Source organism: Diorhabda sublineata, chromosome 2 (genome assembly GCF_026230105.1).
Source record: "Diorhabda sublineata isolate icDioSubl1.1 chromosome 2, icDioSubl1.1, whole genome shotgun sequence".
NCBI lineage: Eukaryota > Metazoa > Arthropoda > Insecta > Coleoptera > Chrysomelidae > Diorhabda > Diorhabda sublineata.
In genome coordinates, this window is record NC_079475.1 from 16,403,866 (window position 1) to 16,420,518 (window position 16,653).

General features: G+C 29.9%; 3 protein-coding genes across 3 annotated transcripts in view; 2 read left to right on the top strand and 1 right to left on the bottom strand.

Annotated features, from left to right (window-relative positions):
* The window catches only part of LOC130440778 (eIF-2-alpha kinase GCN2), a 30,954-nt gene extending 30,153 nt beyond the window's left edge, over positions 1 to 801 (top strand). The window contains exon 24 of the mRNA XM_056774103.1: positions 526 to 801. Coding sequence (XP_056630081.1) covers positions 526 to 652 — 127 coding nt within the window. The 3' untranslated portion in view covers positions 653 to 801. The remainder of the gene's footprint in view (positions 1 to 525) is intronic.
* On the bottom strand, positions 688 to 14,469 carry LOC130440779 (pre-mRNA-processing factor 39). The gene is made up of 11 exons (XM_056774104.1): positions 14,226 to 14,469; positions 12,759 to 13,114; positions 11,737 to 12,481; positions 11,326 to 11,639; positions 10,601 to 10,726; positions 9,725 to 9,999; positions 6,936 to 7,215; positions 4,801 to 4,965; positions 2,980 to 3,208; positions 1,402 to 1,843; positions 688 to 1,318 (listed from the first exon to the last, which is right to left on the bottom strand). Exons 1-11 carry the CDS (start codon positions 14,260 to 14,262, stop codon positions 1,051 to 1,053), a joined length of 3,237 nt encoding a protein of 1,078 aa, XP_056630082.1. The 5' UTR covers positions 14,263 to 14,469; the 3' UTR covers positions 688 to 1,050.
* Positions 14,470 to 14,807: 338 nt separating this feature from the next.
* On the top strand, positions 14,808 to 16,128 carry LOC130440780 (mediator of RNA polymerase II transcription subunit 8). The gene is made up of 4 exons (XM_056774106.1): positions 14,808 to 15,053; positions 15,107 to 15,352; positions 15,478 to 15,648; positions 15,717 to 16,128. The coding sequence occupies exons 1-4, from the start codon at positions 14,886 to 14,888 to the stop codon at positions 15,909 to 15,911; spliced, it is 780 nt and encodes a 259-aa protein (XP_056630084.1). The 5' UTR covers positions 14,808 to 14,885; the 3' UTR covers positions 15,912 to 16,128.
* Positions 16,129 to 16,653: the final 525 nt, after the last annotated feature.

Consider the following 16,653-nt stretch of genomic DNA (forward strand, 5'->3'; position numbering starts at 1 on the left):
AGGTTTCCAATTGAAATATTACTTCAAATCAAATCACAAAAATTTTGTTTAGAATTAAAATAAAAAATTTAGACTTAAACCATTCTCACACAGAATTTAGACACGATGAGTGTGTTGTGAGGGTTTTTAAGAGTTTGAGAGATACACTCAAACTTCTTAGTAATATTGAACTGGGCGCATCTACAAACAGCATAAATTTCCGCATAGAATGTGCATTCAAACATACACCGCCATCGTAGTTAATTTCTTGGTTTTTAAACTATATGCTATATATGGTAATTTCTCCAGTTTATTAATAGTGTTTTGACCTCATTCCTTTTTGTTTCCGTGTTGACTAGCGTGGTTTTTTTTCATTACTCAATCTATGTTTCATTCTTTCTGATAAACCATATACAGTGTTGTTTTTAGTCTTTAGACATTGAGTGCTCCCTAATAGTCTAATGAATATTGCCTCTTTAATATAACTGATCTTCCTATATTAGTAAATAATATGGTTGGTTTATTGCAAATAATTATTATTTTCAGGCATCCTCGACACAAGGAATACCTCAATAATATATGTGATGAGATTTACGAGCAGAAAATGAAAAGAAAAAATCCTACAGTCGTTTTATATAGTTTGTCGGACAACTTTTATAAAGTTATTTTTTAATTGTAATTTTTAGGATTAGAACATACAAATGTCAATAATTTTTATGCGTTTATTAAGACACAAAATGGGCGATCTAAAAATTAAAAAATAACATACAAAATGTAACTCTACATTTGAATAAGATCAATTACAGTTTACGCACGATTGCAGTTAAAGTTTTTTCAATTAATATTCACAAATATCTACATGCAATCGAATAATTAGTTTTATGGTGTTATATTATCTGAAAACATTGAAAAATAAAACATCAAATAAAGAATTTACGTTTAACGCCAAAAATAATCCCAAGTTACTTAAAATTAATTTGAGTTTTCTTGTAAAATGACGACAATATAATGTTATCGACGTGACTTTCGATTAAAATTTTTTGAAGATACAGATAGAATTTCTTCTGGTAACTAGTATCCATACCCACTACCATAACTACCCCACTGGTTATAGCCTGCGTAATTTCCCTGAGGATACTGCCAGTTTTGGTATTGGTATTGATCACCTTGCCCATATTGAGGATAATAATTTGGACCTTGTTGACTTCCAGAGTAAGGAGGGTATGGAGGTTGGCTAGATGAATTACCATATGTACCATAACTACTGTAAGAGCTTGACTGAGAAATCGTTGTTGCTGTTTTAGTTTCTTTTGCCTTTGATGAAGCTGGTGTGGCATCTCTGAAACAAAACTGCCCTTAAAATCTTTCAAAAAAATCGTTAAGTGTTTTGGAATGTTGAAATGATTTATAATGAATACTTACGTTTTTGTTTCTTTTTTCTTCAACGCATCCTTTGTCAATTTCATCAATTTCATATATTGATCGTTAGCTTCTTGGACAGATTTGATATCTGTACCGAAATCTTCCAAGTATTCCAACTTCCTTTGAGCAAACAAAATTTTCTGCTCAGGATCTGTACTTTCTTTATTTAAAAATAAATCTATCACTTCTGTAACCTCTTTTTCAGTGACGCCCGGCTTCTGTAAAGTAAGATCGATAAGCTGCAGATAAAGCCTTGGATTATTTCGATCTTTAACAATCGCAGATTTTAATATTGCGTGTGCTTTTTCGAGGTCCTTAATAATCATATATGTAAACCTAGAATATTTAATAGCAATACTACTAGCAATTATTTTGTTCTTTGAAGTATTTATGTAATGTTCATACAGTTGACAACATTTCTCAGTATCTCCTCGACGTCTTTCTGCAAAGAAAAAATAAATCAATATTTTTCATTTTCTAATTTGGATAGGAACATCTTTAATAATTGTATTCGAGAGTAATTTTGTAATACAATGGGGTTCAATTATTTATTCCAGAAATCTAGGATATAAAATTAGATTCATTGTTAAAACTTCGTTCTACTAATCACTCACCACTACCTATCTCATTCGTTGCGCCTCTTGCTTGGTTCTTGATATTCTTCATAAGATAGGGAATATTTATAGAACGTTCACTAGCTACATAGTCATGTAGATAAAAATTAACAGGACAAAGAAGAGTAACTACATGATTGAATCTATCCAACTTTAATATCAGTTTTAAAATATTGGTAAAAAACAAGTTAAATAACTTGGATAACTTATCTAACTTTCTTCTACTGTCCCCTACTTGACTCATCGACAATGATAGAATATCATTTATTGTAGCCGCTTGCCTCTACTATGGTTCTTTGGAATGGTGCCATTATGGCATCTGGCTTCCCCTCAAAAGTTTTAAGAATATGATAACTTGCAACTTCAGGTTTGTTCCAGCTTTGATATTTCGAACGTGCACTGCGCATGACTTCACAAATCAATTTGTTGCTGGAACATAAAACTTTTTGTTCAACTTGATACTATTGGAACGCAATTTTCATATCGCACAAGATCAAGTAGACAGACAGTCTGCTGGAACAAACCTTTAGTTGTACTGTTATATTCTAGTTTTGATATGATTTGTCAGTATGGTTTAAATTCTAACTCGAGTTTGAAGGACCTAAAACACGCTCATATTTCCACATGTGATAAATGACCCATCAAATCTGAATTAGAACAATAAAAAAAATTCGACGTGTCACCTGTCGGAAGGCATTGGCAAACCACCCACGGTATTTTTCCTAATTTAGCCTTACAAAATTTATGTTTGGATCTCTTATAGATCTACCCTAGTGCTAGTAACTGGAGAGGACAACACAGTGATCTACATCCGATCACAGATAAGCAAGGACAATGCAGACATATCGTTAGCTATTTTCAATTCCAACTACACTTTAGTGATGGTTAAAATTCATTTGCATTCAGATATAATGTGATAAGAATTTTCGGCGGTGTATTTTTAAGAAATAGTATATTTACTTACCCAAATTTATTCTTCTATATGCAATTTGTAATACGTTAGGTACGGACTTTTCTAAATTAACCAATATTTCAGCTGATCTATTAGGATTATCAACATACTCTTCAAACATCGCCCACTGGAGATGAAGATTAGGTTTTTTCAAATGATGGATGGTGCAAGCGCGTTCATAAACATCTCTTATTTTAGGTATAAGTTCTGGGTCTTTTAAATTCTCCAAGTAATTCACAAACTAAAATATATATTTTCTAATGATGAGATAAATAATTTAAATACATTTCGTATGGTTGAGAAAATAGAACAATCCATAAATTTTGTTTAATATAAGGTGTAATAAAAAATGAAGGTGAAGTAATTGTTATAGCAGCAATTATTCAAACTGCAACTATTTCAACTAATCTATGCCATACCCTTAAGTATTGAGACAAACACAGACAAGTATAAACTTCTGTTTCAAATCGGAAAAAAGTTCCAAAGAATCTTATAAAATGTCCATTACCCGTTTACAGGTACTATAAGGCCGGTCACAAAAAGACTCTTCATGAGAACTGTTTAAAAGCTTGTTCAGGTCCGCACTATAATTTTTAGAATCAGTGAATCATTTAAAAGTATAGATAAAGAACAACATTACACAAAAAATTAATCCCTTGGAATTCCTAAATAAAACTGGTTACTAAATCGAATAATACAAAGAAAATGATTAACGTAAATAGGGTATTATACATAATTCAAAATATTTTTTTATAAGGTAGGTACTTTTAGTAGTGCTTTTTTAAAAATCAAACCTGATAGTTAATTCCAATATGCAGAACAATAAGTAAACAGTAAGTTTGCATTAAACATAATGCCAAATCCTCAAGGTATTCTTGCAGAACTGAAAAGGAAACCTTCAGGTATGTTTGGTACAAAGATTTTTAATAAACATGGTTTTAGACATAAAACAGTAAATAAAAATTAAACAGTAATGGAAAGTTGTACTTTGATAAAGTGGAGAAACGAATATATAACAATAATTCGAGTATCGTAATGAAGAAAGAGAAATCCTTTCCTTGGATAAAATATGGTTGGACAGTCACAAATATTGTTTGTAAAGCCTGGACAAATGATAATTGGAAATGTAAAATGAAAACACCTCGTTCCAGAAGTAAACGCATATGTATATCACAATGCGATTGAGAGCAAGGTAGGGTGAATGATCCATACTGACTAGTATATTAATATCTATTGAGTCATTCAATCAGAGCTGTTTTTGCAATATACACGTCACCTTCCATTTCCAGAGTTACTCCACAGCACTAAGTTTCTTGTCTAAAGCATTTTTTGCTTAGGCCTGTACTGGAGATGGATTCGAGAACTAGTATATGTACTCGTCAGTACAGAACGAAGTGAGTAGATGTAGCTAGTTTGTGCCTGTATATTTTTTAGAATGATCCAGCCCAAGACGGCACTGCTCAAGTGTTTCCCATTTAATCTACTTCTAGCTTACACCGCAGAAAAGATACAGGTCAATAAAGACGTTATGCTCCTTTTCTAGCGAGTGTATTGTTCTTTTCATTTCCTTCGATTCTCACGTCACCCAAACGAAATATATGCGTTTCTAAATTAGATTTTATTAGAAAACGATTTATAAAAGTTGACAAATCAACTTAGAAATATTAGGATTGGTGTTCCTCAGGTTATAGTGCTAGGGCCATTAATTTTCTCGAATTAAGTCTAGCAATTTTTGTGTATGTTACCATTGTTTTGAAGAATGGACGAGTTGTGTATTAGGATTTGCTTTCTTCAAAAAACAAATTAAATCAGCTATATTGAACACATATTTACCTTTAACCAGAATTCTTCATATAGGGCACAGGCGATGAGACATCTTTCAAATAACACTATTATTCTTCCTCTGTCTCCCTGTTCAGTTTCATAATCTAAATAGTCCTGCCAGTTTTTGAGTTGACATCTTTCCAATGGTTTAACATGGAAGTATGGCCTTTTTATCTACAATAGGAACAGATTTATTAGAATTTCATGAGAAAAAAATAAAACAAAACACTTGATTTTGAAAGTTCAGATGGCCCTTGCATTGTCTACAGCAATGTATTTCTAGGTTGTTCCCTGTTCACATAACAATGAAACAACGTTTTAAGCAAAATCATCATAATTATTCTTATGCAACAAACTGTTGCAATACTTTTGAAAGAATTTGATCTATTTAAGTATATACTTGAAACTAAAATCTTTAGTTGCAAATTAAATGGTCAACCTGAATAAAAAATTACAAAACTTTCAAATAGGGTTTATGATGTCTATTAAACATCGTGTACAAAATACAAAGTAGTAATCAGATGAACTGATTAATAGAATACTAATAACAGACTGTCAAATAACAAATCAGAAATTGTGTAATTTCACATAATGGACTTTGATATTGCAAAATAGAACAAGGAAGATTGCTTGAAAAGACCTGCAGAATAAATAATGTTAGAATGCAGTCTTGATAGCTTGAAAACAATGCACTTTGTATAACTTTTTATTGACTTATACTATTATTCCACATTTTTTTTGTTAAGGGAATACTACCGGTTATAATGACGTATAAATAATTTTTTTTCTCCGTTTTCTTATAATTCCCTATAAAACTTATTGTTCATTATTTTTTGATAATAAAGTGTTTAGAGCACCAAAAACATGAGCGCGCTCGAACTATTATAACTTTATTGTTTCGAATTTCGCCATGAAATTTTAGAAAAAGTTTTTTGTAAGTGAAAGGATTCGAAGAATATAAAAAACCCATTTTTTTTAAATTATAACAGGGACTAGTCCCTTAACCCAACAGAAATCGAAAAAGGTAATATACGTTAATTTATGAACACACTGTATAAGATATAGTTAAAGAAGCTGGAATGTACTGAAATCACATATCAATTTTTTAAAAGATTCAATATGAAATAATTTTGTACCACTTATTTGATGATTGAATAAATTGTAACATTTTCATTTGAAAGAATATAATGCTTATTTTATGTTAAAATATCTGCACCAGTCGCAGGATTCGAACACATGGAGTGTGATAAAAACATTCGGCTAATTTATTAAGAACCAAGCAAAACTTTCATTTAAAATTTGAAAAATTATCCTACAAAGTAATGTCCTTGGCTACATATTTCAACATTAATAATCTATGAATTGAAGCATTTCAGAAAAGTTTCTTTTGGAACGGTTTTTATTTTGTCTGCTTTGGTTAAATAGAGCTAAATCTAACGAGTAATGTTGATGTGAACACACAGGAAAACTTAAGAGACCAAAAACTCGCAAATCAACGACTTGTGACATAGCCCATTATCATGATGATAAAGAAAGCCATTAGTCCATTTTTCAAGTCCCTTATATTGTTCCTTCTGGAACGAAGATCATAGAAGAAACTTCTCCAGTACAATTTTGGCACTTTGTAAATCTATTAAAATGCTTTGCATGGACCTTTTCATGGTTATAACTTCTAAAAGCTCTCAAATAGTTAAATGCCTGTTTGATTGAACATTGTTCAATTTGTTCACATTGAATGACAGTTTTAAATCGATCATACTGTCTTAAAAGTTTCACATCACCACCATAGATTATAAAATTTCGTGCGAGCTTTTTTGAACTTAATGCATTGTTCAAAATTCCTAGTACGTTACAAATACTGCAAACAAGATCTCACCATAGCGACTATAGTAGCAGACTGACAAGCCTGAAAGAGATGCAGCGCAATTTCCAGTTTTTTTTTATTTCACTTCTTATAACAAACCTAACATAGCACATAAAAATTAAAAAAATTAATTGTTTTATTTAAGTGCTGGCGGGAATTACCAAATAATCAGTCAAAATACTTAACCAATATTTATTTTATTAAACACAAATATAAAATAGTGTAAGAGCCCAATATATACAACTTCACAGTACTATCACATAATTAAAAAAAATCTTACCCCTTCTTCATAATTCCATCGTGCAGTGACTGCATTTACTGTATTTTTATGGAGTTTTCTGCGTATCGAAATGATTCTTTCTCTTAGCGCTTTTGTTTCCTCATCGGAACTAATAACTTTTGTTTGGTCTTCGTCACCGGGCGGAGCGTCACTATCAGCTGCAGGGGAATCGGTAGCGACGTCATGTTTGAGTTGCTGTCTAACTTCCTTGCGCAAAGCAAGAAATTCGTCTACATCTAATACTTTGTTTGGCGCGTTCGAAGTGATATGCTCTTGGAAACTAAAAAAAAATATGTCTAATTATTATAAAATACTCAATATTTTTATTTATGTGTAAAACTAAGCGTCCTAATAATATGAGAATACCTACATGTGTTTAGGAAGGATGTAAGCAACACTGAACATTTCTGGAAGATCGCTGAATACTGATTGAATATAACTTTAATTAAAAAGGCAAAACTATACAATTTGATAAATAATTTCATAACAAAAGTAGCTGTAATATTACATACATAAGGTTATGTGCAGCCAAGGCCATGAAATCATGCCCTGCACTGCTGCACTATAAGTGATTCTAAAACAGCTAAAATTAGATCCATTCGATAAAAGTTTGTAAAACAAATATAAAAATTACGACAAAATATTGAACAAAATTTTGAAATTTCTAAAAAATTATGGACTAACGCTAAGATGGGTAAGATTAGATCTAATGATAACAATGATATAAGTAAAATAAAAACTTCTAGCAATTTATTAATCAAGGATAAAAAAAATTCTCACTGCATCTTAATACATTATGGGTAAAGAAATTAGTAAAAACAGAAAAAAATTCTAAAAACAAAACAACAATTTTACCTCAAATGAATGAAATCTTTATCAAACCAACAAACAAAGCGGATGTATTGAAGATATTTGAAAATTTGAAAAATAAAAATGGTTGTAATAATAAATGCCAAATCTATTAAGATAATATCTATCAATTGATTTGTTAGTTTAATAATTGAAAACTATAGGTCGATATCATTGATATCCAATATTGCCCAAATTTTTAAAAAAATTATATATAGTAGAAAACAGATTTTATAACAAAAAATAAAATAGTTTAAAACAAGTGTTCCAAAAGAATTAAATATAACTATAAATAAAAAAAAAAGATGAAAAGAATAGATAAATATAAATATTTAGATATCATTTTTCATTTTAATCTCAGATGGAATGAGCATATTATCACTATAACAACATATCTACTTTTTGTTTTCCATAAATTATGGAAAATTATGACAACAGATGCACTATTAATGATTTATTATGCATTTTTTCATAAAAAATAAGTTATGGCAATATTGCATGGGGAGGTGCATATAAAAGCATTTTACAACTACTACAAAATCTTTTCCACAAAAGAAACCAACAAATCTTACACACATTTTTGCACTAGAAAGTCTCAAGTATAATTATAACATTTAAAAAAATATATACAAAAACTCGAACAGTACTACAAGAAGTAAATTAATACATCTTCCAAAAACAGACAAAACTGTAAGTAATAAGAATAATAAAATTAAAGCAATAAAAATATTTAATATGTTGCCAAATGAGCTGAAAGAACTAGATATAAGTATGTTAGCTTTTCATAAAAAATTAAAGATGGGATTAGTGAAAATATATATTATTATTATTGGGGTTTGAGACAAAGTAAGTTCGGTTTTGTAGTATAAAATAAAATATATTTTTTTTAACAAAGAATAGTTTTTAATCAATTATATATTTTCCATTTTGCTCAATGACCTTTTGCTACCCTTCTTTCAGCTTCACGATTCCGCACTTATAAAATTTCTGGTCCTTATCAGCAAAAAACTGAACCAGGCGCTGGTTCATCGTGTTTGCTCCATGATCCATTACAGGACCCATTTTTCATCACCAGAGATGATTCTTTTGAGAAAGGGTCGGTTCCATTTCGTTTAAGGTGCATATCGCAAATGTTGATCTATGTTGTGTTGAATGAATTTCTTTCAATTCTTGAGGTACCCAAATATCAAGCTTCTTAACTAGCCCAAGACATTTTAAGTGTTTTTCAATTGTTGTATGCGATACATGTAGCCTCTTCACAACCTTTCAAAACAGTTACATTACGATCCTCTTCAATTATGACCTTGGTCATCAATTCAGAAAGCCGATCAGAACGTTGTTCATATTTGAGGAAAAAAATCGGAATTTTTTATACCAATTCTGACACGTGCGATCTTTTTAACAATCAGCACAGTAAACTTGACATATTTCTTTGTGAACCGCAGCAGCTAAATAAAAAAGTAAAATATGCCGAAAATGTTCATTTCTGCAGTCCATTTAAATTCAACCCACAAATAATTGCTTTGATAAAAATCACGCACTACTCTCTTCTAAAGTTACATCATTATGACCATATTCACGTGACAAACGGCAACGTACAGCGCTAACATAAGTTATTCAAAAATAAAGACTTGATCCTTTTAGTCTATAAAACTAAACAGGAATTATACCGTCATTTATTAAAATAAGTATTATTGCATTAAAAATTTTTATATACTGTTACATTGAAGATAACTGTTTATATTAGTTTTAAGTTAGTTTTTAAGGTGGCCGAGCATGGCTAAGAGAGTCTTGCCATGCTTGTCTCGCGTCTTCAGACTGACGGTCAGATTACTTTGTGATGTGTATTACTTTTTGAATGTAATGTACTGTTATTCTGGCAAATAAATAAAATGATTAAAATTAATGATATTTGGAGAAACCATAACAATTTTACTTACTTGTCGAAATGTGCAACATATCCTTGAGTAGGGATAGCAAGTAATTTGTCATATAAAGCCGTAACTTTCTGTAATCTTTTTCCTTCGGTTTCCCATTTGATATAGGAATCCCACAATCTGTCGGATCTAAATTCCAGTCCACACGCTAGCAGGGCTCTCTCGAATTGAGATCTAATAAAGTCTTCATCTTCCGTTCTAGTCGTTTTTACGTAGGTTAAATAATGGATCCAGAGGTCGACTGATAAAGGTATCGCCTTTAGTCCTCGTTCGAATACCTTTATGACAATGTTTAATCAATAAATTTGACAATTGGAATCGCAGGTGATGTGTATCAAAGTATCCACAATCGTAAATTTTTCAATTTACCTACCTGTTTTTCAAAATAAATCGGCAAATTAGGAACTTAATACACATCAGCTGGCAAATATGCTGAAATAAATTTAATTAGTTCATATTATATTTTAATAAAAATATATTTGAAGCCTATTTTATGACGATTTTGTAATTTCCTTACATTTTTTTTACTCTGGGACAAAAAACCCATCCAGCGATGTGGACTCTCTGACAAGCTCGAGATACATCAGGAATCTTTCGGTCGATTTTAACAAATCCCAGTACAAACGATGAGTATTCAACTTTATAATCATATTTAAAACACTAATGAAGGCTAATAATGATAGTGTGTAAAATATTAACAACCAACTTAAATAAGATACAAATAATAATATTACAATAATAACAATAATTGTATTCACTATTATAATTAACATTTTCAGCAGCTGCTGCTACGCTGAGCTGTAGGAATTGCAAAATAATTATATGTGAGTTTAATAAAGCATTCCACGAGTATTGTGTTTTCCAAGAAGACGTACGTACCTCTTCACATTTCTTTTTATTGCCCTTTCTTTTTTCATAATCTGCATATTTCCGCCAATAACCATAACAATATGGATAATGAGACAAGAAGGCATCATAAGCCTCTCTAGCAGCTTCCATATCATTCTAGAATAAAATAAAAATATTATTAATATTCATGTACGTTTACAAATTCTTGCCAGTAAATCAACCAATATTAAAGAAATTCGAAAAAACAAAAAAAAACTATCACAAGAAGCATAATAGAGTAATAGGGAAATTAAACCAAATGGGCAAAGATTAGATCGCTTTATGAAGGAAACAGAGATAAAATGAAGGGACAGTATAAGCTCACTATTGTTCATACTAAAAAATGTAAAGAAACGGACGAGACCTCTACAATCGAATACGTGATACCTCAACTGAGATCAATAAACTTAGAATGTTTACTATATATACAGATGATATCGTAATTATGAAAGATAATAACAAAAAGATGGACTAACAAAAATTCAGTTAAAAAAGAAAATGCAAAACAAGGTATGGAGAAGGCAGGCAGTATTTCACAAATAAAAAAGAATGAAATGATGTGAATTATTTATAGCTTGTAAATTGAAAAATATAAAAATTTAACAGCACCATATATATATATATATATATATATATATATATATATATATATATATATATATATATATATATATATATATATATATATATATATATACAGATATATTATAACTTACTTCTTGGTCCACATATTGTAATAAATAAGTCCATCCTGTGAAATCGGTTGGATCATCATTAACTGCTTTCCAATATTTATCCAGTTCTGGCAATTTTTTTGGTTTTGGTTTTTCTTCTTTCTCTTTCTCAATGGTTGTGTCAACTGATTGTTTTTTTGTAGGTGATTCATTTTCCGAAGTAGGTGAACCGGGATCATAATCAGTTTCATTGTGTTTTCTTTTGTTGTTTTCTTTTTTAGTGTCTGCTTTAACTGTTGGAAGTTCGTCTTCCGAAACAACCTCTGTATCTGCAGGAAGTTCTGCTCTTTTAGGACCTGCAGAAGAAAATCTTATTTTGGAATGTTTGTTTAATAATAAAATTAATGCTTATGAAATTTCATGTTAAACGTAATTAATAATAATAATTCATACCTGGCAATTCTTCATCAGACACTTCTTCTGCTTCTGGAACCTTCACAGCTTGAACTGTTGGGAGCTCATCTTCAGAAATATTTTCAGCATCTGGATCAGCTTTGTCACTTTCTACTTTTTCTTTACTTGCATTTTTCTCATCTTCAATTTCTTTCTTTTCTTCAGTTTCTTCCACATTGACGGCCAGTTTTAATTCTTCACCTTGAATTTCTCTAGGTTTCACATCAGTTTTTTCTGATTTCACTTCATCTCTTATCATTTTTTCCTCTAGTTTCATTTCCTCAATACCTACTTTGTCTGCCTCTTCTTCTAGTCTTATTTTCTTTGCCAAAGGTTCTTCTGAAATTTCTTCAGTTCCATTAGATTCTGTTGTATCACTAGTTTCAACTGCAGTTTCTTGTTTTTCTTCCACATTTGTATTTCCACATTTATTTTTGAGTTCCTGTGGAGCAGTATCTTCATTTTTATTTTTAGTTATATTATCAGTTTTATCTTTGTTTTCGACAGTTTTTCTTTGCTCTGGTTGAACTGCAGTCTTACATCCATCTCTAACTTCATGTTTATGTTCAACTGATGTCTTTATTTCACTTCTTTGTTTAACTACAGCTTTAGTATCAACATCCATGGTTTCTGATTCAATATCACCAGAAAGTTTTTCAACACTCTCAGCATTTTCCATATTTTCTGATTTGGATTTTTCTTGATCAACTTCTGACATAACTACATCATTTAGTACCAGAAAATTCTACAAATACATCAAATATTAAAACAGAAATTGAATATTCAAATAAATCAATTGTATCAAAATATTTTGTTTTCCTGTTTTTGTTTTATTCTCCACATCTGCCTATGATAACCAAAATTATAACATTAACAAATAAAAATTAATTCAACTGATAAAATGGTGTTGAATCAAGCCAATAGATCAATTTTATTTTGTCTAGGGCTATTCAATTTGAATAGATAAATCAAATACTTCTCAAACCTTATATATCTAAGAAAATATATAGGAAAATACTTACATCCTGTTCTTTTTCGGCAGTGTCTTTTAGAGTACTATTATTGTCACTTCCATTTATTTCAATATTTTCATCATTTGATTTTTCTTCCTTAACACTTTCATCTTCTGTTGTTTTTGCAGCCTCCACTTTTTCAGTTTTTTGTTCAAGCAAATCACTTTCTTGTTTGTTAGCCTTATCTTTTTTTTCTACATTGCAATCTTCCTCTTCATCATCCGAAACTTCTACTTCCATAAGTACTACTTTCTTGCGTGTCTTTTTGGATAAAGGACAAGGTTTTTGTCTAGACGATTTGGGAGCTGGAGTAGAGACCTTTGCTGCAGCAGCAGATTTAGCAGCTCCTGATCGAGTTCTTCGTGCTAGATATAATTAAATGTGAGTTAAAATTCAATTGTATTTCATCAGGGTAAAACCATGTATTTATAGATAATAGTTAAATTTACTATAAATTCTTGTAATAGTTTATTACATTATATTTATTTCAGTCATTATTATTGAGTCAATAATATTATGAAAACAATAGTAAATTTTTTATATTAATACAGTTTTATTAGTACCCTTTATAATATAATCACATTTTCATGAGTTAATACCATGTAGATATTAAATTCTATAATCAACATTCTTTTCAATGCTAAAACTATTCCATCATCTGTTCAAAGGACTTTTAAGCAACTATGACCTTGTGTTAAAGTAGATCAGCTGATTGCAGATCCTAATCCAGAATGAGATATTAATCACAGGAGCTTTTGATTTTTATTACAATTATCACCAACTATATAATACAAGTAGATATAAATATATATAAAGTTGAAAATGATCCCAAATTTCACAGTATTTGCAACATTTAATGGAGAGTAACTCTTAATGACCAATTATTATTATAAACTTTACCTTATTTGAAAACAGTCAATATTTTCAGTCTTAAAACATTTACCAAAATGCTATTTTTAGGGATTGCTGGAAAATGGTATAAAAACTGAACCTGTGCACCTAAGCATTCAAAGCTGTTTCTCTGAATTATTTCAAAATGATCTCAAGAATTGCCAGTTTGGAAAAACCTATTATTGTAATGTTTATATAATTTGCACAATGTTTGTGAAGTCTCGAATCATAGTTCAAATTTCTTTTGTTCATATTGATCCATATCTTGTATGAATTTTTGTTACCATGAGTCCATGATTCCTTTGAGTCTACATTACAGCAGTAAGGCAACTAATTTGATGGATATTAGTTTCAAATAATTTTAAATTGTAAGTATTTTTGAGACTGAATTATCAATAATTTGTGTACATTTTGGTCAAATTCTTGCCGACTATATATATTCTACATTATTTATGTTAGATGTATTAATTTTAAAGGATCTCGCTTACACCATATATCATAACATTTAATTTAATATAACTATTTACATCACTAAACTTATATAATAATACAATATCATTGAAGTGAAAAATAAGCATGACATACCAGGAGTAGAAGTAGTAGTATCATCACCATCTTCCATTTTAACAATTGAGAACTGGGTTTAAAATAAACTTTTTGATTATATTGGAGGTTTAATATAACACTATCAAAGAAGGAACTATAACTATCAAGTTTTATTATATTTTTATTTAAAAAATGAACAATCACCACAGCGGCAACAGAAATACAAGCTTTTGTTCAAAATGGCGACTTAAGTGGTGTAAAACAGTAGTACCAATACAAAACTGATATTTCCAGCAAAGCAAATATCTAAAATGTGTAAATTATTTTTAACTTGTAATATTGTTGAGTGATCATATTTTAGTACTTTATAATACCCAAATTATGAAAAATAAAACCCGTTGAAATGAACTATTTATCGAAACAAAGCACATTGTAATAGACAGTGTGTGGTATAGTACTCCAATCGGTTAAAGTTCTAATAGTTTTAATAGCAATTATAGTTTGAAGTATTATAGTTTTTTTATTCTATTTTTAAATAAATATATTTTTGAAATTTCTTAAAACTTTAAACTTTAGAAATTGCCTAATCCTGTGTCATTTGTCAAATACAACGTTTAATTTGACATTTGAAGTTTGTGAGTAAATAATATTTTTTTGGTTATTTTGTTGTTAGTATTTTCAAATAAAGTTGTATTAATTATGCAACAAAGGGAGGAAAAACAGCTAGAATCTGCATTAGATTCTATTATTCAAAGAGTTAATGATTTAAAACAATCGATAGCATCTATGATATTTAAAATAGAAAATGAATATGAAACAATCAACTGGCCAACTTTTTTGGACAATTATGCTTTAATATCTGGTCAAGTAAGTAATTATTTGAAAAATGACTTATCAATTCATTCACAATTCTATTTAAGCTAACTTCCCTTTCTAAAGTAATGAGTCATGATAAATGTCCAGTGTTAAGAAACTTAACTGTGTTACCATTGATGTTATCACCTGAGAGAGATGAACAACTGGCTCAAATAACAGAGCATAGAGTTACAACTTTTGCTCATGACATAGTACCCGATTATCTAAGGACAAAACTGGAACCAATGGCAGAATCTAAGATGATACAATTGGAAAACAAAGCTTTAGGTTTACAATATGATAATGCACAAGTAAATATATTTTTTGAGCAATTCTCATTGGATAAATTATAGAAGTCCCTGTGGTTATGTTACTGAAATATTGTAGAATTAATATTTTTTAGATATACCTCTTAATGTTAATATATTTGTTGTAGAAACAAATAGCAACTTACCAAAAAGTTGTATCACATGTTTGGGATATTGTGAGTAAAGCACGTGAAGAATGGGAGGTAGAGTCTTCTTCCAGAGGAAATACTCAGCAAAATTCAAGTGTTTCTGATACCCACCTTCTTGTAGCTGCAGTTGGCATGGGCAAAGGATTGAAGGTAGCAATCGCATTTAATGTCATAGTATGAATTTATGCTTTGTTAAACCTTATGATTCTCTGTTTCAGATGGGCCAAGCTCCAAATGGCCAAGCAAATCCTACATCAGGTGGTATGATGGTTACAAACCAAGGAAGACCTGGAGGTCCTCCTGGACCAGGTCAGATGCCTCCTACTACGCAGGCAATGACTATGAATAAAGCTCCGTCAGCAATAAAAACAAATATTAAGAGTGCAGGTCAGATGCATCCTTATGGAAGATAAAATGGAATGTTTTGAATATATATGTAAATAAAAATGTATATTTATGATTTATTGTGTATATGTGAATTGAATGTATATATTTTTTTATATTACAAATGAATTTCAGCTTAGAATATTGTATATAATATTTCCTTTTTGTTCATGTATCAGGTCGCAAATGAAAGTGTATGTTTAAAAAAGGGATGTATATTAAACATGTTTTTTAATTATCAAAGTATAGTGATTGCGAATTTATTTCTTAAAAATAATATTGCACAAATATAAATTTCATCCTCTACATTCTTTCAAATGTGTCATAAAAGTCTATTTATTATTATAATATAAAACAGAACCAGATGGTGGACAGAAGAAATAAATAAAATGGTTTAAGCAGAAAAAGGCAACATGGAAGATTTATATAAAAAAGAAAAGAGAAGAAAATAAGGAGGCTTACAAAACCATAAGAAACAAAGTCAAGAAAGAAATAAAAAAGAGAACAGGAAACAATTTGGAGAAGAATTAGTGAATGTCAAGAACATTTAGATGCATTAAATAAATACATAGACAATAACAATAGCTTTTTGAACAAAATCATAGCAATGGGACTCGGAAGAAAAAGTAAGGAAATAAGAAGAGAAAGAGATAAAAGAAACAATATAAAAGTAAATACTGAAAACATATTAGAGACATGGAAAGAATTTTGTGAAGAAAAATTCAGCTGCAGAGGTAGAAATTTGACAAAAGAAGAAGAGTTCAAGGATGA